Source organism: Danio rerio, chromosome 5, assembly GCF_052040795.2.
Source record: "Danio rerio strain M-AB ecotype USA chromosome 5, GRCz13ab, whole genome shotgun sequence".
In the NCBI taxonomy this organism is placed as follows: domain Eukaryota; kingdom Metazoa; phylum Chordata; class Actinopteri; order Cypriniformes; family Danionidae; genus Danio; species Danio rerio.
In genome coordinates, this window is record NC_141025.1 from 20,153,384 (window position 1) to 20,179,043 (window position 25,660).

The 25,660-nt window shown below is 35.3% G+C and overlaps 1 protein-coding gene and 1 long non-coding RNA gene across 4 annotated transcripts in view; both read left to right on the plus strand.

The window, feature by feature from the left end:
- Positions 1-25,660, plus strand: part of atp8b5a (ATPase phospholipid transporting 8B5a) — a 64,631-nt gene that overhangs the window by 29,534 nt on the left and 9,437 nt on the right. For all 3 annotated transcript variants that reach the window (XR_015491054.1, XM_087253344.1, XM_087253343.1), the window contains exons 6-20: positions 2,545-2,606; positions 5,212-5,284; positions 5,402-5,472; positions 5,625-5,707; positions 7,374-7,532; positions 7,810-7,898; positions 10,758-10,945; positions 11,028-11,236; positions 11,354-11,400; positions 11,491-11,656; positions 21,059-21,247; positions 21,328-21,443; positions 22,391-22,555; positions 22,917-23,028; positions 24,842-24,947. Coding sequence is in view for 2 of the 3 variants with exons in the window: in XM_087253343.1 (XP_087109469.1) it covers positions 2,545-2,606; positions 5,212-5,284; positions 5,402-5,472; positions 5,625-5,707; positions 7,374-7,532; positions 7,810-7,898; positions 10,758-10,945; positions 11,028-11,236; positions 11,354-11,400; positions 11,491-11,656; positions 21,059-21,247; positions 21,328-21,443; positions 22,391-22,555; positions 22,917-23,028; positions 24,842-24,947 (1,835 nt within the window). In the remaining variant the exon portion in view is untranslated. The remainder of the gene's footprint in view (positions 1-2,544; positions 2,607-5,211; positions 5,285-5,401; positions 5,473-5,624; positions 5,708-7,373; positions 7,533-7,809; positions 7,899-10,757; positions 10,946-11,027; positions 11,237-11,353; positions 11,401-11,490; positions 11,657-21,058; positions 21,248-21,327; positions 21,444-22,390; positions 22,556-22,916; positions 23,029-24,841; positions 24,948-25,660) is intronic.
- On the plus strand, positions 17,547-19,282 carry LOC147843920 (uncharacterized). Its single transcript, XR_015491100.1, has 2 exons — positions 17,547-17,593; positions 18,480-19,282. It is a non-coding gene; the product is annotated as an uncharacterized LOC147843920 (long non-coding RNA).

The following is a 25,660-nucleotide window of genomic DNA, read 5'->3' on the forward strand; positions in this document are numbered from 1 at the left end:
TAGTTTAAATCAGGGATGCCCAAACATTTCTTATGAAGGGCCAAAAGCCAAACTTGATTGAGGCTAGAGGGCCAAAGATAAATACAGTCTAGCTGCCATGGGTAATTTCCTTATTTGTTTAATAGCATTTTAAAAATAACTAGAAAACAATGCTTTATATTAACTAATACAGTATATTATTCACATTTTATAATAAACTTATTACAGTAAAAGCAATCTCAGATTGGACTATTTTTTGCCTTAATTTGCTGTCTGATGTCTTCTGCATACTTTAGTTCTCTATCCATTGAGTGACAGTGTTTACATTTTAAATTTACATTCTTTTCAACTATCGTTCTCACTGTATTTTTAAAGGGGATGGTTGGTCAAATCAATGGTTACAATGGGCCAACTTTGGATGAATGAATAAATGATCATGTAAATCCCGGACGAGCCCCCAATTTTTAAAATTATGACCCAAATTTGGGAAAAGTAAAGAATATTCATTTATTCATTTTCTATTCGGCTTAGTCCCTTTAATAATCTGGGGTTGCCACAGCGGAATGAAACGCACACTTATCCAGCATAGGTTTTACGCAGCGGATACCCTTCCAGCTGCAACCCATCTTTGGGAAACATCCATACACACTTATTCACATTCATACACTATGAACAATTCACACAGCCTACCCAATTTACCTGTACCGCATGTCTTTGGACTGTGGGGGAAACCGGAGCACCTGGAGGAAACCCATGCAAGCTAGGGGAGAACATGCAAACTCCACACAGAAACGTCAACTGACCCAGCTGAGGCTCGAACCAGCGACCTTTTTGCTGTGAGTTGACAGCACTACCTACTGCGCCACCATGTCGCCCAAGAAAATAAAAATAGAGATAAAAATGTATGGGTTAAATAGTCTAAAATACAACTTTCTAAAGCAATCACACACCGGACGCGCCACTCGGCGCCACCACATAGAGAACACATGACAGTTGAAAGTATCACTTACCAGACGCGCACATTCGCATGTTATTTAAAATAAACTTTTCAGATGGCGCTCTGTGGTGCGGCAGAAATATGAACCGTGTTCTGAGTTGGGGCTGGGCACTCCAGACAGCCGCTGACTTGCGACGCAGGTGTGCGTACACTGATAAAAATCTATGTTTAGAATTCAAAAATTCATGACGCTGCTTGCCGTGACGCAGTGCTTTGCAGAGCGGTGCATCTGGTGTGCAACCCCCTTTAGAGTTAAAGTCCGAGTGCGATGCATTAATGTGAGTGATTGATCAGCATGAATGACAAATTCATGCTAATATGTTGGTAGCACAGACTTAATTAATATAGATCTTGTCAATTTTTTTGGCTTCAGTCTCAATCAATGCAACATAAAATTAAGATAAAGTTTGGTAGTATGCAGAAAACACAACACACCATTTAGTCAGATTTTCTCTGCAGTTCCACTTTATTTTTTAATAATGTTGATCGCTGTGAATTTGATCAAAACATTAATTCGGAACAAGACAACATGCATGCCTAACCTGTTAATGGCATTTACACTGGTTTTAAAAATCTGTTTTTGCAGCTCTATCAGCTCTGGGCACATAATTTAAAGCTTTAAACTTAATAGGTGGCCCATTTCTTTACAAGAAGTACAGGGGAAAATAAAAACACTGGTTGAAAACAAAAAAAACAACTCATTTTGTTGTGCCACATTTGATAGCTCCAGGAATCTATCATTTTATTTAAAGAGGGTCATTGTGCTGTAAAGTCCTGTTTAACTTTTTTTTAACTCCTAAAAAGACAACAAACATGAAAAATGTAAAGTCATTTACATGTGCTAATTATCTGACCAATCATTAGACATAATAAAAAAAATGTACATCAAAACTTCTAACTACTTGTTTCCTAAAGCAGGCCGAAGTAAAGTGCCAACAGCAGCTCTTATGAATGCAAAACCCCTAAAGTGATATGAATAATCAGTCTTTCCCCCCATCCTATTGGGGGATGTGCTTAAAAAAGAGAGAGAAACTAAAAACTAGAAAGAAAGAAAAAGAGCACAGACTCTTAACTTCTGATCTGTATGCCTTTTGGAAATAAACGACATTTAGTTAATGAGAATGACAGCTTTTACTGCAATATGTAGGACACGACTAATTTAAATGCCCTTTACTTTGGCACACAGGCGTTATTTAATACGTTGAGTGATTTTTTTTTCTTCCTCTTCAAACAGCCGAATCTTATAAAGTGAAAGGTTACGGGTCTGAAACATGTCAGCGGTGGACTGGAAAATCTGATCCAGGGAACAGGAGCCTCCTCACCCTCAGCAGGAATACAATAGTCCTTATGTTTCTGCTGAGGGGAGTGGAGGGGAATTAGGGAATCTCACTCCTCTTTCTCTCTCCTTCTTAAAACTGGGATGAGCCACTTTCTAGACTCTTAGCATTTGACAACAGAGGATTGTCTTTTGTCTTCAAATGAATTGATCATATCAGGGCTTCTATTTGCTCGCTACTTTTCCTGTTATTCTTCATTGTTGTTAATTTCCTCTTTTTATTTATTTGCAGAATCGCCACAGAAGTGACAGGCAGGTCAATAACCGGAAGGTCAATGTGCTCATCAGTGGAAAGTGAGCAGCATTCATTGTTTTGTTTGCAGCATAGGCTCATTCTTAAAACGTAGCTCTGTATACATTTCTGGAGATCGCAAATTATGTAGCCAGAAGTATGTATGGCTGCATGTTGTTTTAAAAAGGAACACTACAGCGCGGTATAACACCATTTCTTTTTGTGCACACCAGCTAACTGCTTACCTAAGAATGGACGAATTACCCGCTGAATTTCTAGGTCAATCAGTGCTTTTGAAATCACTATTGGTTGAGTGTAGGGAAGAAGGAGGGTGGGTCAGTTGATCGCTCAGTCAGTCAGTCAGTTAATCAGTTGACAGTGGCCTCTAGTGGATTTATGCAAGAACAGCAGGTGCGAATGGCACTCGCGAGAGAAATTTGAGGTCTGAAAAAGCGTGCACAGCAGCCTCTGGTGGATTTGTGAAAACAAACTGCATTTGTCAACTACAAAAAAAAAAAAAAAAAAAAAATTACCTGGGATGTATTTGCTGCTCTCTAGAAATGTATATAGCAGTACATTTTTAGAATGAGCCTAGGTTGTTCGTTTGTTACACAAGCCATATGACTATATTTAGCAATTACATAAGAGGTTTTGCTGATTTATAAAACTATGTGTGATTGATATAAGAATCTATCTATTTATCGCAAAAGTTATAGACAGTACGATATGCAGTGAAATGCTTATGCAACAGCCCATACTCTTAAAAAACAAACACTATATATATATATATATATATATATATATATATATATATATATATATATATATATATATATATATATATATATATATATATATATATATATAATCATTAAAGAGTACAATAGTAAAAACAAAGACAATTTTAGATTCTAGAAATATAAGTTATAGCTAGTAAAAAACAAATATATGAAGAATATAGCAATAGAATATCTAACAAAATGTCAAATTTAAAAAAGCTTAGCTACTGTATACAAAGAAATGGAGAGAACATTCGGAGTGTTTCTAATAAAGTGTCTTGTGCACAGAAAATAAAGAGTGTTTCCTACTGGTGTTTTTTTAAGCCCATTCACCTGAATGGAGCACAATATACAGTATGACTGCACAATGTATGTACAGGGTGTGTGCAAATGTCCATATAGTGTGTCATAGTGGACAAAAAGACAGTGTATTTTCTGGGATGCTTCACTATGTCCCGACAAAAAGACTAGCATGTTTATTTTATTTAGTTCTCCTCTGTGTGTTTCTGTTGCATCTCTGACTTTCACCAATAATTCCACCAATTTTCCAGTTTGGTTCATAACAGTAACATTACACACACGGCTATTGTTTTTTGTAAATCAGACAGTATTTAAATATGTATTGTAATATGAACTATATTTTACTGTAGGACAGTTATGCAGTATGTTACTGGTTTTTAAAGTCACATTTTGAAAATGACTATATTTTACGGTAAAAATATGCAAACAATTCTGTAAATACATATACAGCAAGATAAATAGTGTTATAACTGTAAATAAAGTATTTTTACTGTAATTGATTTACAGTAAGTTACTGACAAACTGCTGCCAGTAAGTTACTGTAGATTCTACAGAAAATTGTTAACAGAGTATACATGTTTTGATATAACAACCCTGAAAACTGGACTGACGCAGTTTCAATTTACTAGAACTTCTATGTTAAGCTGCTTTGACAATCTACATTGTAAAAGCACTATAGAAATGAAGATGAATTGAATTGACTGACCAATCAGTATCCCTGACAGCCGAGTAATAATGTTACTTATTACACAGCTGAAATACTTGATTCTGATTGGTCAATCACAACAATGCAAGAATGTTATTCCCAGATAACAACTGCTGAAAATAATAACAAGTAATCTATGTACTTTAAATCATATTAATCGTTAGTGAATACATTCACATCTACATTTATATGCTTATCTTTCACACCAACGTTCAGACAACCTGTCAGGCTTTATTTAGCAAGAACAATCACATTAATGTAGATTATCTCTTACACCTTTCCCATACAATTAAAACCAATCAGAGTAATTATTCGTTGAATTATTTAACAACAAGATGTTTGTTATTTCTATGTTCTTTACACAACTTAAGATCGTCTTTTGTTTTAGTATATAATAATAATAAAGTGTTTCAGTATTTTCATTATTAACTACTGAATTTAGAGTAAAAAAGGTTGAGTATTCACCAAGTCAGTTACCAGGTACTGGGACTGTAAAGCTGAAATTCTGATCTTAAATTGTAAATATGTTGTCTATTAATAGTTCTCCTACTTTCTGTAGTTTAATCTGTAATGTTTTGCTTTCTAAAATAAATACAACCACATGAATCACAACAGGACGCAGCTGTAGACACAGTACATTTCTTCCTGTTTTTCTAACCTGTTATTATGTTTTTGATAGTGGCTTTTTTTTCACCTTTTTTATGTATATAGTTTTCTGGTAGTAGCTTATCATATTCAAAGCATGATATGATCAAACTCAGTAAAAATGTGCATTCATAATTTATGTTGAGTTAAATAGAATCTGATGCACACACCCTGTGTGTTGCAATTAGTTTTAATCAGAATGTTTGCATGTTTTCCCCTCTTTGTCTTTCATAATAGACTGACAAGTGAGAAGTGGATGAATGTGCAAGTGGGAGACATTATCAAGTTGGAGAACAACCAGTTTGTCACAGTAATACATTAAGAGATTTTTCTAACCATATGTGCACAAAATCTATATTATTACATCTTATTATTTCATGTAATATTTGTTGAGCGTACACTAAATCATTTTCTATCCTCCACATAGGCAGATTTGCTCCTGTTGTCCAGCAGTGAACCTCTCAACCTGGTTTACATTGAAACTGCAGAGCTTGATGGGTAAGTAACAGTTGTTATTGTTTAAATATCTGAAGCCATTTGTGTTTGTGTTTTTTAATGAAGCCAACATTTCTTTGTGAGAACAACAACATAAATCCTTTGCTGCTATTGCTTAAAGAATGCCTGATTTCAGATTTCTTTTTCCAATATAGGGAAACTAACCTGAAGGTTAAACAGTCTCTGACTGTAACAGGAGACATGGGGCACAATTTGGAGGCTTTGGCTGCATTCAACGGTAAGACTAAAAGGCTAATTAGTTTTTTCTTTTACTTAAAGGGTTAGTTCACTCAAAATTCTCATTCTTGTTATTAATTACTCATGTTGTTTTGGTTATCTTCAGAACACAAATAAGATATTTCAGATAAAGTCAGAGAGTTTTCTTATATAGAGAACATACAGAAAGTCCAGAAAAAGAACCAAAAACTAGGGATGTCCACATCAGGTTTTTCTACCCTAGAGTCTGAGTCATTTGATTTTGAATATCTATCGATACTGAAACTCGATCCGATACATCTATAATACATAAAAAGAATAAAGAGCAAAAAAACAGATCCAGGATGTTCCGCATTTTTTTTTTATTTAATTCACCTTATTTTAACATTCAGCAAATCTGTTAACAAACAAAGCACTTCTGTGAGGTAGCTTGAAAAATCAAGTAATAAATAATATTAATTCTTTACTTTTGGACTTTAGTGCAACAGTAAATAAAAAAAAAAATCTAATATAAAAACAAAAAGCACCTCAACTTAAAATACCTGGCAGGCAATCCCGAGTTTAAATATCTCACAGTTTGCTATGACAATGTTGTCGTCCTCAACATTATAATACCCCCAGACCGCAGACATACTCGCGCTTTCCGCTTCAAGCTGCTTCCGTTTTCTACTTTGCCATGCAGCATTAAACCAATAGCTTCTCTGCAACAAAGTGATGTCATGCCGTACACGTTGTTGTTTCTGTGTGAAGTCAAGAAAGGGGTCTAACTCTGTGCCACCGCATACATATACAGTTGAAGTCAGAATTATTAGCCCCTTTTGAATTCTTTTTAAAAAATATTTCCCATATGGTGTTTAACAGAACAAGTAAATGTTCACAGCATGTCCGATAACATTTATTTGTTCTGGAGAAAGTCTTATTTGTTTCATTTTGGCTAGAATAAAAGCACTTTTTAATTAAAAAAATTAATTTAAGGTAAAAATTATTAGCCCCTTTAAGCTATTTTTTTCATTAGTCTACAGAACAAATCATCATTATACAATAACTTACCTGCGTAGTTAACCTAATTAACCTAGTTAATGTCACTTTAAGCTGTATAGAAATGTCTTGAAAAAATATGTAGTTAAATAGTATGTACTGTCATCTTGGCAATGATTAATCAGTTATTAGAAATAAGTTGTGTTTAGAAATTTGCTGAAGAAATCTACTCTCCGTTAAACAGAAATTGGGGGGTGGGGTTGGTGACAGGGCTGCTTATAATACAGGGGGCTAATAATTGTGACTTCAACTGTATATTTGAGTCCTTATCGAGAGGTAATGTCTGATTCTGATCTAGTCTGAAACCGTGTGATTGAACCTGATTTCCGATGATGTGATTGGATCTGAACATCCCTACCAAAAACATTGTCAAAATATTCCATGTGACTTCAGTGGTTCAACTGTTATCATGAAAAGGTCCAAGAACACTTTTATGCACCAAAAAAATTGTAATTATGCAAAAATACAATTAGGCTAGAAACAGAATATAAACAGAATTTTTTACACAAACCTTTAGGCTATCAATAACCAAGCTCTTCTTTTTCTTTCATTCATTCATTCATTCATTCATTTAAGTTTAGCAAATTTTATTTCTGCCAAGTCTTCTTAACAATAACTTTTTCCTCCATTCTTCTGCATGTTTTCTTCAGGCGAGGTGTGTTGTGAGCCTCCTAACAACCGCCTGGATCGCTTTACGGGCACACTGACGTTCGACACGCAGAAATACTCTCTGGACAATGAGCGGGTCCTGCTGAGGGGCTGCACTCTCAGAAACACAGACTGGTGTTTTGGCCTGGTGCTGTTTGCAGGTAATAAACTCAGACAGATGTGTGGTGTGTGGATGTGCGTGCGTGCGTGTGGTTTTGTGTGTGTTCTGGACCTGTCTGATATGCCATTTCAATTCATCAGCATCACTACTGGTGTGTGTGTGTGATGTAAAGTAGTCTGCTGGTCCACAGACTAAATAGACTGGGCAAAATGACCCTTAAATAAATACTACACTGGATTTATGATTGAATTCATTATAATGATTTTTTTTTTCTTGGTGGTAAAGTTATTCCATGCTAATAAATGTTTTTCTTGCAGGCCCAGAAACCAAGCTGATGCAAAACTGTGGAAAAAGCACCTTTAAGAGGACGAGTATTGATCGACTCATGAATGTGTTGGTGCTTTTTGTAAGTTGAAAGTAGAGCTGTACTTTAAAGTTATCTGCGCCATTACATGTTGTTTTCTATCTGCTGTGGAGATGAATATTAGCATTTAACCACAAGACTAAAAAACACTTATGTCATTGGACAGGATTTTTACTTAAAGCTAGAGCTTTTGAAAAGAACAAATGCATCTGAAAAAATGATTCTGCCTAAATTCTGAGATTTTCAAAATGCATCGCTATAGAGATTGGCAATGTGTCGTTATAGAATAATGCATTTATCTCTATTGATTTATTGTATCATATATACACTCCTCAGCAATAAATTGTAAGCTCTTACACTACACATAAGCAAGAAAGGATGTCATATATGGACATTTTTTTTGCGGCATCTTGTTGATACCTTGTCACTTACGAGAAGCTTGTTAATTTATTTGTTAAAATTCTCTGCATCTGTGCTCGGTTTCTCTAGTTCCACTTTATGGTTGGAGACAGAATTTTATGGAATGCATATTTTCAGCTTCTCAGACATTCAAAAAGCATTTGTAAAGCTCTGTTTGAGTGTTTGTAAGATGTTTTTCATAAGGCATTTCTATAAAAAGGTGATTCTGTGGTTTACATTGTGCACTCCTGCATGTGTCCGCTATGGCAGAACACAACATGCTGTGATGTAGACTCCCATTATCTATTTTCTCTCGAATGGATTCTATGAGTAGTTTTTAACAGCAGATGGCTGGTCTAGTAGTGGTTTAGTACTCTAGACTAGCTTTTAACCGTACACTTAAATGCTCATGAGAAAGAGCACTTGTGCATTTGGTAAGTAAAATCAGCCTTTTTAGTGATGAGATTATCACTATTATAAAAATAGCTCACTTTGAACTTCAACTATTTTTAAGCTATTTAAATCGTTTTAATTTGGAAAGATAGTAATAATAAGTACAAATAGTACTTATAAATAACATTATTTTGCAAAAATTTCAAATAGTTGTCATTTTTACATACATATATATATATATATATATATATATATATATATATATATATATATATATATATATATATATATATATATATATATATATATATATATATATATATATATTTATGATATATTCAGCTTTCATTAATTTATTCATTCATTTTCTTTTCGGCTTAGTCATCTGAGGCTGTGAGGTGATCGTGCTACCCACTGCCCCACTGTGACGCCCCAAACTTGTAATATACTTTAGTAATTAATTAATAATTATTATAGGTTCAAGTGGCGTTTGTAAGGAATTGGATTCAAAGTATAGTTGTTTGTAAAGCATAAAGCATCATCTGCTGTTAAAAACTAAGCTAGAATCCATTCAAGAGAGAATAGCGATGCATATTGAAATCTTCTCAAATTATTTTACTTGTTGCCATACCATGCTAGTAAAGCAGTGTTGTACAAATTTTTATAAACAGCAAGCCAGTTCTTTAAAATTGTGGTAATATCTCACATTATTCCTGTTTTTATGGTGTACCTGATAAATCAGTAAATGTAGTGTTTGAGAGAAAGTGCCTCTAGAAGAGGGGTGCCTAAACTCTTTCTTATGAAGAGCCAAAACCTAAACTTGATTGAGGGTGGTGGGGCAGAGGTAAATATACCACACCGTAAAGTTGTCAATGTAATTTCCTAATTTATTATTATAATTCATTGTATAATTAAATTGATATTATAATTTATTATATTTAAAAGTTAAGAATTATACATTTTTCTACATTTTATAATGAACATCTTACAATAAAAACATGAAGAATCCCATTCATAACACCAAAAAATACACTTTGCCTCGATTTGCTTGCTGAGGTCTTTTGCAATGTCTGCTATCCATCAAGTGACTATTTATTTATTCTGATTATATCTGATTCATTCACAACATTTAAGTTTGAGTTTTCATTTGAGTTTGCTTTTTGCTGAACAGTTAAAAAACAAAAGTTATGTTAATTTTGAAATGACAATCTTTGTTAAAGGCGTTCTCCCCAAAATTCCCCGTCATTTTCCCTCTCTTCTCAGATGGGATCAAATCAAAGGTGGGGCCAAATCAAAGGTTACCGTGAGCCAATCTCTGCTCTACATGGACTTTAAATAATATGCTGGACTTAAAATGGACTTTAAATAATAATTATGAAACAAAAATAAAACATAGATATATTTATATATCTATAAGCATAAATAGGTATTAATAAATGAGTATTTATACTAGTATATACAGTTAAAGTCAGAATTATTAGCCCCCTTTGATTTTTTTTTCTTTTTTAAATATTTCCCAAATTATGTTTATCAGAGCAAGAAAATTTTCACAGTATGTCTGATAATATATTTTTATTCTGGAGAAAGTCTTATTTGTTTTATTTCAGCTAGATTAAAAGCAGTTTTTATTTTTTTTACAAAACACTTTAAGGTCAAAATTATTAGCCCTTTTCAGCTATATGTTTTTTCAATAGTTTACAGAATAAACCATGATTATACAATAACTTGCCTAATTGCCCTAACCTACCTAGTTAACCTAATTTATTTAGTTAAGCCTTTAAATGTCACTTTAAGCTGCCTAGAAGTGTCTTGAAAAAGAACTAGTTAAATATTATTTACTGTCATCATAGCAAAGGTAACATAAATCAGTTATTAGAAAAGAGTTATTAAAACTATTATGTTTACAAATGTGTTGAAAAAAATCTTCTCTCCATTAAATAGAAATTGGGCAAAAAAAATAAAAAGCGGGGCGAATAATTCAGAGGGGCTAATAATTCAACTGTATATTTACATATTTATATTTGTACAACAGTGATGCCTATTTGGTTAGTGTGGTGAATGATGATAATTTAAAGTTAATAGGTTTGATCTATTGTGATTTCTCTGCAGATTTTTGCACTTCTTGCACTGATGTGTATCATTCTGGCCGTGGGACATGGGATTTGGGAAAACTACACAGGGTCAAAGTTCAATGTCTTTCTTCCACATGAAGAGAACGCAGCCTTTTCAGCCTTTCTCACTTTCTGGTCGTACATTATAATCCTCAACACTGTGGTGCCCATCTCACTTTATGTCAGGTAGTGTATAGTGTACACTAAGCAATAGAGTATGTTTCAGTAACGCAAACAGTCAATTTCACGCTCTGTGTTCTCATTGTAGTATGGAAGTGATTCGGTTAGGCAACAGTTACTACATCAACTGGGACAGGAACATGTATCACTCCAGAACTGACACTCCAGCTGAGGCTCGAACCACAACACTCAACGAAGAGCTCGGTCAGATCAAATACATCTTCTCAGACAAAACTGGCACGCTCACCCAGAACATCATGACCTTCAACAAATGCTCCATCAACGGGAAATCTTACGGTCTGGACCAATCTCACTTTTTTTCCATATTTATATGCCTATGTTATTTCAAACAAGATATAAATCTGACATTAAGAGACTATTTGAAGTTAAAAGTATGTCTTCTCTGCCCTACAGGAGATGTTTTCCAGCACTACAGTGGACAGACGCTGGAGATCACAGAGGTGAGAAGCAAAGTCTCAAACAAACACAAGGCTCTTAAACCAGTCTGGTTAATGAGGCTGGGTTAATGAGTTTGACTTTTTTGGTAATAGGAAACGACACCAGTGGACTTTTCCTTCAACGGACTTGCAGATCCAAAGTTTCTCTTTTATGATCACAGCCTGGTAGAGGCGGTAAAGCTGGAGCTTCCAGAAGTTCATGCTTTCTTCAGACTACTCGCTCTCTGTCACACTTGCATGGCAGAGGAGAAGAAGGAGGGTGAGTGACTGCATTTAACATTTAAAAGTCTAAAATTTTGGCGATCAGATTTTAAAGTAAAAATCCAGCAACTGCAGCAGAATTTAGAGGAGCTTGCAATATTTGACTATTTTCAGGATGATTTGGGCAGCATTAGATGAATCGGTAGCAGTTTTCTTGGAATATTTGTAATGAAATCTTTATTACTAATTTGTTCATCATGATGCCTTTATAATTGTCGTTTTAATAACAACATCACAAATGCTGTAGCACACCTTAATTTTGTCATTAAATGTCATTAAATATTAATGACACATTTATAAAATTATTGACACTGTATAATTCCACTGAAAAGTTATTTAGAAAAATATTCACAAAATTATAGATAATAGACACATTTATGATGTCCTTATGACAAACATGTTTATGACATATTTATGACAAGTTTTGTTGTCTTGGCAAGTTGTCATGACAAAGACAAACGGGTTGTGATGTATCTGTTTATCATAACAAAGATATTTGAAACAATGTCAAAATTGCATTTACTTTGCGAATGACACTGAATAACAGTTGTCATAAGCATGCAAAAAACATTAGATTCTCCTTTATATTCTTGACATTGATGATGTCATGACACAGCGGCTGGAGGAGCATCCGCTGTATAAAACATATGCCAGAATAGTTGGCGGTTTAATCCACTGTGGCGATCCCTGATAAATAAGGGACTATAAGCTGGAGAAAATGAATGGGTCTTGTGATGAGTGCTCTAAACTTTAATTGTCGGCAAAAGACAAGTGCAGTAGTTATATTGTGCTGATTCATTGAACAAACAAATACACAAGTTTTAATGCTAATGATTTTGCAAAGATTTCTAAAAAATCAATTAAAGTTTTTTGTGTTTCAAATATGAAGTTTTATAGGGTTAAGAGATTGCCTTTGTATAAATTACAGAACCTAATGGTTCTTGAAGTCATGAAAAGAAATAAACATATTTCACAGCAATACAATAAAAGAAATGCAGCAAATCTTGTCGCAAATTGTCTTGCAAAATCCTAGATCCTAGAATGAACAGATCCTTGTGCACTGCATTCATAGCACACATTTATATTAAGTTTATGCAGTCATTATAAAGTATCTTATATGTCTACATCATACATAAACATTGAAACATAATAGTTTAAAAAACTAATTTCGAATGACAACTAACACTAGTATTCAGCTTAAAGTGCAATTTAAAGGCTTAACTAGGATAAATAGATTAAATAGGCAAGTGAGGGTAAATGTTTTTCAGCCAATGATGAACTTCTTCAATGATGAGCTTCTTAAGCATCCGTTTGGTTGTTAAAGTGTAAAAAGAGAGAAAAGAAAAGTTTACAGGCACTATTTATTAGCAGCAAGCTAGCGCAGAAACTCAATTCATTTTCTTCTTTTAAAGGCATGACGTGGAAAAATAGAATTGAATGCAGTGCTTCTTGTTTGGTCTGATATCCACTTTATATCAAATCTCAGCCAGGCAGTGAAGATCACTGTTTTTTTTTTAAGAAATCTGATCTTAAACGTGGCAATTTTGTATGGGATGACAATTCACCAGAAGCCCTGGGGCTGGCTGACTGAAATATGTACCTTATTAGGAAAGTCATTGTATAACAGTGGTTTGTTGTGTAGACAATCGAAAAAAAGTAGGTGATCTTCCACAATGCTAACAGCTTAGCATATATCTCTGAATCACAATCACTCCACTGCCGACCGGAGCCACACCTCCTGAAACAAGAGCATGCGCACCTTAAGGATCACAGAACCCTCTCTCATGTGTTAAAAGCGACTAGTGCTTGTCCGGCGGCGTGCATTACTAAGCCAAACTGACATGCTATTTCAGAGCGAATATTCAGAGTAGCATGGTAAACAATATAAGGAAAGCGTCACAGGTCGTCATTGTTCAAAAGCCAATGAGCCAATGTGATGTGAATAAAAAACCATCTTCACCTCAGTAAAGCTGACTAGGCGGAATAGCACTATTTACTTGTGTTTTGCTGTTAAACTAAATAAAACCTACATTATCGATGCTGTAAAAGGACCTTATGAAACTGAAAATAGTCACATCAATCTTTCACAAGAAGATTTTAGTGGCTGAACAACACTTCTGTGCAGATATAACCCATTTGTTACAACAACATCTATTGTTACATCAGTTTTGCATGAAGCTAAAATAGTTTTAAAACAGAACATTACCTGTCTAAAAGAAATGCTGTCATCCTTTCTCAAGCGTGCAAATGTAACTCCATTATTGATTCAGGTTTTTAAAAAGTTTTGATTCAGCATGTTTTTACCGATCTCTCTCTCTCTCTCTCTCTCTCATGAAACGGCGGAGCTGCTTACAAACGTCTGCGTAGTTCTTCAAATCTGCATTTCCTGCCTGACAGTTTGAGCTACTTATCGGAATTAGGAGAGATGTCCACCCGACTCTATTTAATTGGATAACATTTTTTAGTTTTTGCCTTACCCAGAATATAAAAATACATATAAATATATTTAGATCATTAACTTTTTTCATTGCTATTGTAATGTGAAGAGACTTTCAATCACCACAACAAAAAAATGTTTCTGAAGACAATCACCGGTAACGCTTTCTTTTACAACCCGCAAAGTACCGCGTAAGTACAGTGAAATTACAGTGTACTTTTCTGTACGTACTGTGTAAGTATAATGAACGTATGTGTAGGTATGAGGGAACAAACCGTAATGCTTGGGTAAAAAGGGGGTAACAACCAGATGTTCATCACGAAAATTACCGCGTAAGTACAGTGAAATAACGGTGTACTTTTCTGTACCTATAGTGTAAGTATAAATAACGTTTACGTAAGTATAAGGGAACAAACTGTAATGCTCGGGTAATAAGGGGATAACAACCAGATATTTAGCATAAAAGGTACCGTGTAAGTACAGTGAAATAACGTTGTACTTTTCTTTAAATTGCAAAAGAACAAACCATAATGTTTGCGTAAAAGGGGAGTAACAATAAGATATCCATCACGCAAAGAAGTATATTAAGTTTACGATGTACATTTCTTCAAGTATTGTATACATATAAAGAATTATGCAAGGATGGTGACAACCTATTGCTATCTGCAAATGTACTGTATATGCACCTGCGTGAGTACATTAGTACTCTTATTCAGTGCTTGGGTTTTATATGGGGTGTTTAATGAATAAAAGGTTTACAACCTGTGAAATTATGAACCCTTATTGTATACTGTATGTATTTTAAATCTGCAATTCAATATAAAATATATTTCCATACACTACTTACCTTATGTTTACTCGTCGATCTCACCAAAGCCATCAATGTCTCCATAACTCACTATCAACAAATAACTTTGCATGACATAGGCCTACCGTCAGGGTTCAATGCAGATTAAAACAGGCTCGCATCTTTACTGCTGTTGCACAGGGGGGCTAACTGTTGCATTTCAGTAAATGTATAGCTGATGCTTTATAGAAAAATCTAGTAATTTGGTCTTCAATCAATAAAAACTGCTGCTGTAGTTTACTCTGTTCTTAGTGTTCAAGTATACACTAGTGTGTTAAAGTTCAGCTTCTTCCCTCTTTGTTCCCTGTAGTTAAAGGGTAAATACAGTATTTGTTCCCTCCTTGTTCCCTGTACTTACAGGGTAAATACCACATTTGAGGGTTGTAAATTAAAGTGAAGCTTTGTTCCTCCCTTGTTACCTGTACTTACAGGGTAAATACCACATTTGAGGGTTGTAAATTAAAGTGAAGCTTTGTTCCTCCCTTGTTACCTGTACTTACAGGGTAAATACCACATTTGAGGGTTGTAAATTAAAGTGAAGCTTTGTTCCTCTCTTGTTACCTCCTTGTTACCTGTACTTACAGGGTAAATACCACATTTGAGGGTTGTAAATTAAAGTGAAGCTTTGTTCCTCTCTTGTTACCTCCTTGTTCCCTGTACTAACAGGGTAAATACCACATTTGAGGGTTGTAAATTAAAGTGAAGCTTTGTTCCTCTCTTGTTACCTGTAGTTAAAGGGTAAATACAACATTTGTTCCCCCCTTGTTCCCTTTAGTTTACAATGTAAAATCTTGAAGGCAGTGAAATAAATATACAAACACACAATATATTTCTTCTTTACTTTGTAACCTTTATTTTAATAAATAAGCATTTTAAAAGACTTCATATTAATCAAACATTGTCTTGTCTATCATTGCCTATACTCATTCATTTTCTCTTCGGCTTTGTCCTTTTGTTAATCTGGGGTCGCCACAGTGGAATAAACCACCATCTTATCCAGCATATGTTTTACGCAGTGGATGCCCTTCCAGCTGCAACCCATCTCTGGGAAACATCCATACACACCCACTCACACGCATTCACTACGGACAATTTAGTCTACACAAATCACCTGTACCGCATGTCTTTGGACGGTGAGGGAAACCGGAGCACCCGGAGGAAACCCACGCGAACGCAGGGAGAACTCCATGCAGAAACCTTCTTGATGTGAGGAAACAGCACTACCTACTGTGCCACCGTGTTGCCACCCAGCTGCAACCCATCACTGGGAAACATCCATACATACTCATTCACACACATACACTACGGACAATTTTACCTTACCCAATGTCACCACATATTTTTGGACTTGTGGGAGCACCCGGAGGAAACCCACGCCAACATGGGGAGAACATGCAAACTCCACACAGAAATGCCAACTGACCCAGCCGAGGCTCAAACCAGCGACCTTCTTGCTGTGAGGCGATTGTGCTACCCACTGCGCCTGCCTATACTCAAACAGCAAAATAACACATTATTTCCTTCCCCCTTTTTTTCTGCCATCTCTTGCTTGGCTTCCTCTTCTGCTCTTCTCAGCTTCCACTGAGGACTCTGATGGTGAGTGGCTGATGAAATCCCATGGGTCTTGCTGCTCTGCATTTATATAGAATATATAAACAGACAGAAAGGCTTTTAGTAAGCTATAGACATGTTTATTTTCCTGTTTAATGTGTGTGTAGTGGTTGTCCAACAATTTCACACACTAAACATTTACAGATACCATACAGACACTATACATTACTATCAAACAAAAGTACTATCATCAGATCATATGGGAGATTGTGATCATTTATAGTGATAATAATTAAAGCGCAGAGGGGAAAAGGCTTAAAAAGTAGGCTACTGTGCTAAAGTCCTAGGCAAATGTTACTAGTAATTGGGTGGGGGGGGGGGGGGGTATTGATATATCAAACTTGCATGCTACAGAAAATATAAATTTACATTTCCAAACATTAATTTTGTCATTAACTTTGCTGTAATTAACGTATAAAGGGAGAAAATCGTCTGCACAGTCAGTATGACAACAGCCACAGAGATCTGACCTGATCATCATCCAGTCTTTCTGGAATGACATGAAGAAACTAAATCCATAGGAACTTTGGCAACATTTCTAAGATGTGCAAAGTAAACGACAGTAAACATTGGTAAATATTCGCTGCTGGCCGTTTAGATTCGGCCATGAACTAGCATTAATTTTACGCTAAAAACAAATGAAACAAAATAAATATAATCTGGTTAATGCACAATTTCTAATCGTAACAATCGCCTTATTTACTGACAACGATTTACTCACATGTGTTTCATGGTGACAAGACGGAGCAATTCCAAACGTCCCAAAAGTCTGAGCAAAACCTCGTGGCGTGCTGCTGCAGTTTGATTCGGATCTTTAGAGGCTTCTTGATTCACAACTCGTTTGAATCAACGAATCAGTAGGCGCGTACCTGAAGTGATACAATATCGCGAGATGGATTCAAATACACACGGAGCTGTCTGTTGTTCTCGCGATGTTTTGATGTCATACTGATCGGTTTGTTGAAGACGAATCGATTCAACTCTCCGTCCTCCATTCCCAGAATTTCCTGTTCACGGCAGTACAAGGACGGCAGCGCGAGGTAAATAAAACGAGTATTTTTATGACGTTATGTACATAGAAGTGTTTGTTTAGGTTTTTGTTTCTATCTGATGTTTGTACCTATTTTTAACAATTACACCCTTTTCACAACACTGTTATGACGCGTTTAACGATCATCAGGATCTAAAATCCTTGAGTTTTTTATATGATTTTTTTATAAAATAACATTTATTTGTATTTACGTATGCATTATATAATATGATTACATGTGCGAGGTGTTTCAAACAGTGTCTATGGTCATGAGTAAATTAGAAGTTATTCTCTCTTCTTGCTGGCGTTATCAGTTTCACACTATATTTTTATTTTTCTAATTGTCGAGACAACACCATCGTAAAGTTTTCATTTTATTTGAGCAAAGAAGATTGTAAAAAAAATGTGTTGTACTTTCCCATTCACTGTGCTGAAATGTAAAAAGGGTCCATAACAGTACATCAACCATATGTTATCTTTTACTTTATTTAGGACTAATGATGGGTTAAGACATGTACTTTAATCAAAAACTAACCTTAGGGGTAGTTAACCCAAACGTTACATTTACTTACCATTTAATGAGTGACACAGAATTTAAATATGTACACTGAACTGCAAATAATCTTTACTTCAAAGTCTATACTGCCTGCACATATATTTAAGCCTTTTCCCCTCTGCGCTTTAATTATTATCACTATAAATGATCACAATCTCCCATATGATCTGATGATAGTACTTTTGTTTGATAGTAATGTATAGTGTCTGTATGGTATCTGTAAATGTTTAGTGTGTGAAATTGTTGGACAACCACTACACACACATTAAACAGGAAAATAAACATGTCTATAGCTTACTAAAAGCCTTTCTGTCTGTTTATATATTCTATATAAATGCAGAGCAGCAAGACCCATGGGATTTCATCAGCCACTCACCATCAGAGTCCTCAGTGGAAGCTGAGAAGAGCAGAAGAGGAAGCCAAGCAAGAGATGGCAGAAAAAAAGGGGGAAGGAAATAATGTGTTATTTTGCTGTTTGAGTATAGGCAGGCGCAGTGGGTAGCACAATCGCCTCACAGCAAGAAGGTCGCTGGTTCGAGCCTCGGCTGGGTCAGTTGGCATTTCTGTGTGGAGTTTGCATGTTCTCCCCATGTTGGCGTGGGTTTCCTCCGGGTGCTCCCACAAGTCCAAAAATATGTGGTGACATTGGGTAAGGTAAAATTGTCCGTAGTGTATGTGTGTGAATGAGTATGTATGGATGTTTCCCAGTGATGGGTTGCAGCTGGGTGGCAACACGGTGGCACAGTAGGTAGTGCTGTTTCCTCACATCAAGAAGGTTTCTGCATGGAGTTCTCCCTGCGTTCGCGTGGGTTTCCTCCGGGTGCTCCGGTTTCCCTCACTGTCCAAAGACATGCGGTACAGGTGATTTGTGTAGACTAAATTGTCCGTAGTGAATGCGTGTGAGTGGGTGTGTATGGATGTTTCCCAGAGATGGGTTGCAGCTGGAAGGGCATCCACTGCGTAAAACATATGCTGGATAAGATGGTGGTTTATTCCACTGTGGCGACCCCAGATTAACAAAAGGACAAAGCCGAAGAGAAAATGAATGAGTATAGGCAATGATAGACAAGACAATGTTTGATTAATATGAAGTCTTTTAAAATGCTTATTTATTAAAATAAAGGTTACAAAGTTAAGAAGAAATATATTGTGTGTTTGTATATTTATTTCACTGCCTTCAAGATTTTACATTGTAAACTAAAGGGAACAAGGGGGGAACAAATGTTGTATTTACCCTTTAACTACAGGTAACAAGAGAAGAACAAAGCTTCACTTTAATTTACAACCCTCAAATGTGGTATTTACCCTGTAAGTACATGTAACAAGGAGGTAACAAGAGAGGAACAAAGCTTCACTTTAATTTACAACCCTCAAATGTGGTATTTACCCTGTAAGTACAGGTAACAAGGAGGTAACAAGAGAGGAACAAAGCTTCACTTTAATTTACAACCCTCAAATGTGGTATTTACCCTGTAAGTACAGGTAACAAGGAGGTAACAAGAGAGGAACAAAGCTTCACTTTAATTTACAACCCTCAAATGTGGTATTTACCCTGTAAGTACAGGTAACAAGGGAGGAACAAAGCTTCACTTTAATTTACAACCCTCAAATGTGGTATTTACCCTGTAAGTACAGGGAACAAGGAGGGAACAAATACTGTATTTACCCTTTAACTACAGGGAACAAAGAGGGAAGAAGCTGAACTTTAACACACTAGTGTATACTTGAACACTAAGAACAGAGTAAACTACAGCAGCAGTTTTTATTGATTGAAGACCAAATTACTACATTTTTCTATAAAGCATCAGCTATACATTTACTGAAATGCAACAGTTAGCCCCCCTGTGCAACAGCAGTAAAGATGCGAGCCTGTTTTAATCTGCATTGAACCCTGGCGGTAGGCCTATGTCATGCAAAGTTATTTGTTGATAGTGAGTTATGGAGACATTGATGGCTTTGGTGAGATCGACGAGTAAACATAAGGTAAGTAGTGTATGGAAATATATTTTATATTGAATTGCATATTTAAAATACATACAGTATACAATAAGGGTTCATAATTTCACAGGTTGTAAACCTTTTATTCATTAAACACCCCATATAAAACCCAAGCACTGAATAAGAGTACTAATGTACTCACGCAGGTGCATATACAGTACATTTGCAGATAGCAATAGGTTGTCACCATCCTTGCATAATTCTTTATATGTATACAATACTTGAAGAAATGTACATCGTAAACTTAATATACTTCTTTGCGTGATGGATATCTTATTGTTACTCCCCTTTTACGCAAACATTATGGTTTGTTCTTTTGCAATTTAAAACCTTATTTCACTGTACTTACGCGGTACCTTTCATGCTGAATATCTGGTTGTTACCCCCTTATTACCCGAGCATTACAGATTGTTCCCTTATACTTACGTAAACGTTATTTATACTTACACTATAGGTACAGAAAAGTACACCGTTATTTCACTGTACTTACGCGGTAATTTTCGTGATGAACATCTTGTTGTTACCCCCTTTTTACCCAAGCATTACGGTTTGTTCCCTCATACCTACACATACGTTCATTATACTTACACAGTACGTACAGAAAAGTACACTGTAATTTCACTGTACTTACGCGGTACTTTGCGGGTTGTAAAAGAAAGCGTTACCCAATCACCTACTGCACCTTTAAAAGGGCTAATGATATTTTTTTTTTAAAAACTGCTTTTATTCTAGCTGAAATAAAAGAAAAATGACTGTCCTCAGAGGAAAAAAATATAGAAAATGCTGTGAAAAATTCCTGCTCTGTTAAACGTCATTTAGGAAATATTTGAAAAAGAAAAAAAATCACGGGAGGGCTAATAATTTTTACTTCAACTGTAAACATTAAATCATGCATTTTCCCCCTCTGTTTTGGCTGTGTAGGTCATCTAGTGTACCAGGCCCAATCTCCTGATGAGGGTGCCTTGGTCACGGCCGCGCGTAATTTCGGTTTTGTGTTCCGCTCTCGCAGTCCTGAGACGATTACAATAGAAGAGATGGGCATTCAGAGGACCTATGAGCTGCTAGCCATCCTGGACTTTAACAATGTGCGGAAACGGATGTCAGTAATTGGTACGCACTCTGGTTTTGAACGGTACTACTTGACTGATAAAAAAAGCTCCTTTCTTATATGTTTTATGCTTTTCTAATAGTCCGTAATCCGGAGGGCAAACTCTCTCTGTACTGTAAAGGAGCAGACACCATCATCTACGAAAGACTACATCCTTCCTGTAGCAAACTGATGGAGGTCACCACTGAGCACCTCAATGTGAGTCAACACTAGAGGGCACTATAAGGAGGCTACAAAGAGACTGCTATCAGCTTTTGTTTACATGCTTTCATTAGAAAATGGTTTCTAAGCTCATTATTAGACATTTAGATTTCAGGGTAAAGCTATATTTCAGTAATTTAAGCTTTGCATGTTGACAGCTCTCTGATCTCATAATCAAGTGAACATAACAGAAAGCAGATTTCACTGTTGGATTTGGAATGACAGTGGGAATGCACATCATTCATAATCAAATATACTTATACTGTACATTTTAACCGTGCTTTCTCAGAAACTTAGAACAACAATACTTGTCAGTACATTTTAATACGTTTTGGAGACATTATAATTGCTCTTGGAACAATTTTTTAAATCTAATTTTTCTTCTTCTAAATATATCTATAAATATTTTTATTAACTTTCAATTAAATATTAAATATCAATTAAAAATATACTTACTTTACATTACATTATTATTATTATTTTTGCCTTTGCTTTCAAATGAAACTCTCAATTGAAATTTCCTTAGTCTTCTATTTTGGCTAAATGCTGGAAACGTTGATGTGAATAAGTAAATATAGTCAACCTAACACACATTGCATTCCCAAACACCACACTAAAATATGTCTGATTATAGTTATATAATCACAGCCTTTGATTGCAGAACACCACTAAACTATATTTTGGAGCAGCCCAATTTGGTAAATTTGAATATAATTCATTCATACACTTTCTTTGTACCCAGTATGGTTGGAGGTTTAATCCAGATTTTTGAGCTGCCTATATAAACTCATTATTTTCTCTCTCAAATTGAACCTCAAAAGCAAGTAAACTCCACTGAGAAGCTCTTCAGATTCCCTCAAGATGAATATGCCTGACTGTCATTCGGTATACTATACATCTTACCATATATTTGACAGTGAGCGAATCTTTTTCTCTCTCTGTAGGAGTTTGCTGGAGAAGGTTTGAGGACTCTTGTTCTAGCGTATAAGGATTTGGATGAAGACTATTTTGCAGAGTGGAAACAGCGCCATCATGAGTCCAGTGTGGCAATGGAGGACAGAGAGGAGAAACTGGACAAAGTGTATGAGGAGATAGAGAAAGACATGATGGTATACATGCTATATGAAAAGTATTCAGCACTATACTTAAAACTCATTAATAACTCATTAACTCATATGCTTAATAACTCACTACTCATTAATAAATGAACAAATAACAATCGACTAGCTTATATTATGAAATATTGAAAGACATCACAAAAATATGCTATATTAAAATAAATATATGATCTAATTTCAGTGTCTCTTTTGTCTAAGAATAACTATCTGCACAAAATGCTTATTTTCTGATTTCACTTTAGGTCAGTGATTTCCCTGGTCATGTGTTTTACTCTATAGCCGTTTCATTCATTGTAAATATTAAGTGTTTGTTAGGTTATGATGCTGAAGGGCTTGTCATGTTTTTGTACAGTTAATTGGGGCCACGGCCATTGAGGATAAACTTCAAGATGGAGTCGCTCTTACCATTGAGCTGCTGGCGAAAGCAGAAATCAAAATCTGGGTGCTCACCGGGGACAAGCAAGGTGCTCCACAATATAATTTTATTTTCTCGTCTTCCTTTAAATGAACAATATATTGTTATGAATATTTTTTATTAGCAAACATTATTTGGTTTAAAGTCCCCCTGAAATCAAATCTAACCATATTGATTTTGTTAGCTCACATTGCTAGTTTTGTGGTGAAGAATTCATCTGTGCATGTCATTAAGAAAACAAAAGAGTTTACCCCTCCATCTTTAATTAAAATCTGAAAATGCACTGCCTGTATGTTTTCAGTTAAACTCTTCGATGATGTATATAAATTGGGTGTGGCTAACATACTTAACCACTCTCATTCAACTGTCAGTTTTGACAACTTATAGAAATGGTGAGGAGGAGGTGTCTGTTAGGTCTCCACAAACCCTTTTTCCGATCTTCCTGAATGAAATGCCTACTTTCTGTATAACAGAGATTTTTTTCAACACATTTCTAAACATAAAATATTTAATAACCAGTTTCTAATAACTGATTTATTTTATCTTTGCCATGATGACAGTAAATAATATTTTAAAGTGACATTTAAAGGCTTAACTGTTAAATAGGCAGGTTAGGTTAATTTAGCATTTTTTTTGTCATTGTTTAATGATGATTTGTTCTGTAGAACAGGGGTTCCCAAACTTTTCACCCCGCGACCCCCAAAATAAAAATGCCAGTGACTCGCGACCCCCAATATCCTCTGAGGTGGTTATAAATACAGAAACCTTGCATGCAGTGACGCAGACACACCAATTAAATTTGTGTCAGTGCTTTAAATGTGCCAGAAAGTATAACCTGATGTTATAAAATCAAAATGCATCTGACGCTATTGCTGCCTTTAATATAATGTAATTACCCCAGGGGTCGCAATCCAATAGAACTAGTAACTATAAGCTACTGTACTATAGTAACTATATAGTATATAGTAACTATAAACGACTATTTTTATTTTCAGTATAGTTATGGATAAAATATGTTAATTCCTATGGTTTAATAAAAATAAAAAGATTTTTGGAAATCACCAGGCGACCCCCCCTTCATTGCCCCGCGACCCCTCGGGGGGTCCCGACCCCCACTTTGAGAACCACTGCTGTAGAATATAAGGGGGCTAACAACATTGACTTTAAAATTATTGATTATTGATTACAAATTAAAAATGGCTTTTTTTTCTAGCCAAAATAAAACAAATAAGAGTTTCTCCAGAAGAACAATTATTATAGGACATACTGTGGAAAAATCCTTGATCTGTTAAATCATATGGGAAATATCTAAAAAAATTAAATTTTACAGGTGGTACAGCTGTATATTTTTGCATTAAAAATTTGTATAAAGAATATGTATAGTTAGTGTAGTTTAAGGGAAAAAGTAACAAAATTGAAGCCAAAAAACACACACTAAATATTTCAGAGTAAGATGAGTCTTGGCGAGAAAATGTGGAAAACCTTTGTTTTAATTAATTATAAAAATAAATTGAAAGGTAATTAGTTACAAAAGCATTTTTTTTTACTTTAAAGTGCAGCTCATTAATTATTATTTTTTGTTTGCTATTTTAAATGATCATCTCTGCCCGAAGAGTATTTCAGACTAAACGTTTAAGTTTTAAATTATGAAAAGTGCAATGATTCAATTATGCAATATACTGAGGTCAGTGCATGTTTCATTAATAATCGTTATGTAATGTAACGATTGCCCACCATTAGTGTGTCTGCGTGAGTTCTCATGAGTGTGCTCAGGGTTGGCAGGATTGCTAATTAGGTTCCTTTAATGATAAATGACCAAATGTCCCCCTGAAAACTTTGCTGAAACGGTCTTTCTCCAACAGAGACCGCTGAGAACATTGGCTACTCCTGTAACCTGCTGAGGGAGGAGATGAATGACGTGTTTATTGTTGCAGCACATTCACCTGAGGAGGTCAGACAGGAGCTGAGGTAATGTAACTCACACAGATGACATAATGCCTGTCACACATTGAGTAATAAAACATATGGTTGAAAATGGGATTTCTGACTTAGGTGGGATTTAAACAAAAATGGATGTATATTGGGCCTAAAATGAACAGTAAATCAGAATAGGCGTGTGCAGTGTATTGAACAGTTTCAGTGTTGTTGATCAATTTGGTCACACTTTATTTTGATGGTCCATTTGTTGAATTTACATTACATTGCAACTAATTCTCATTAGATTATAGGTAGATTGTTAGGTTGGGTTTAGGGTTAGGGTTAGGATTAGTGTAAGTTGACATGTACTTATAGTCAGTTAAATGTCTGTTGAAGGAGCAGTATTAACAGATATTTAGCAGACAGTCTACTAATACTCAAATGAACCATCAAAATAAAGTGTTACCATCAATTCTAATGACTGAGAAAGCAATAGGGTGTGTTTAAACTGTCAAACTATTGTTACGTAAATACCTGTATGTTCTCTGATGCATAGCACTGTGATCTTTTCTAATTTGCAGCTCATAATAACAGTGTTTTCAGTGTCTCTTGGTTGACAGAACGTGATCCACATTTACTCTGTGCATTGGATTTTGACTGCTTGAAAATTGGATTTGAGAATACACTACAATACTAGTGGCGCTAATAATGTAAATTATATAGTTATGACAATAATGTAATTATGATTATTATTAGTAGTAGTA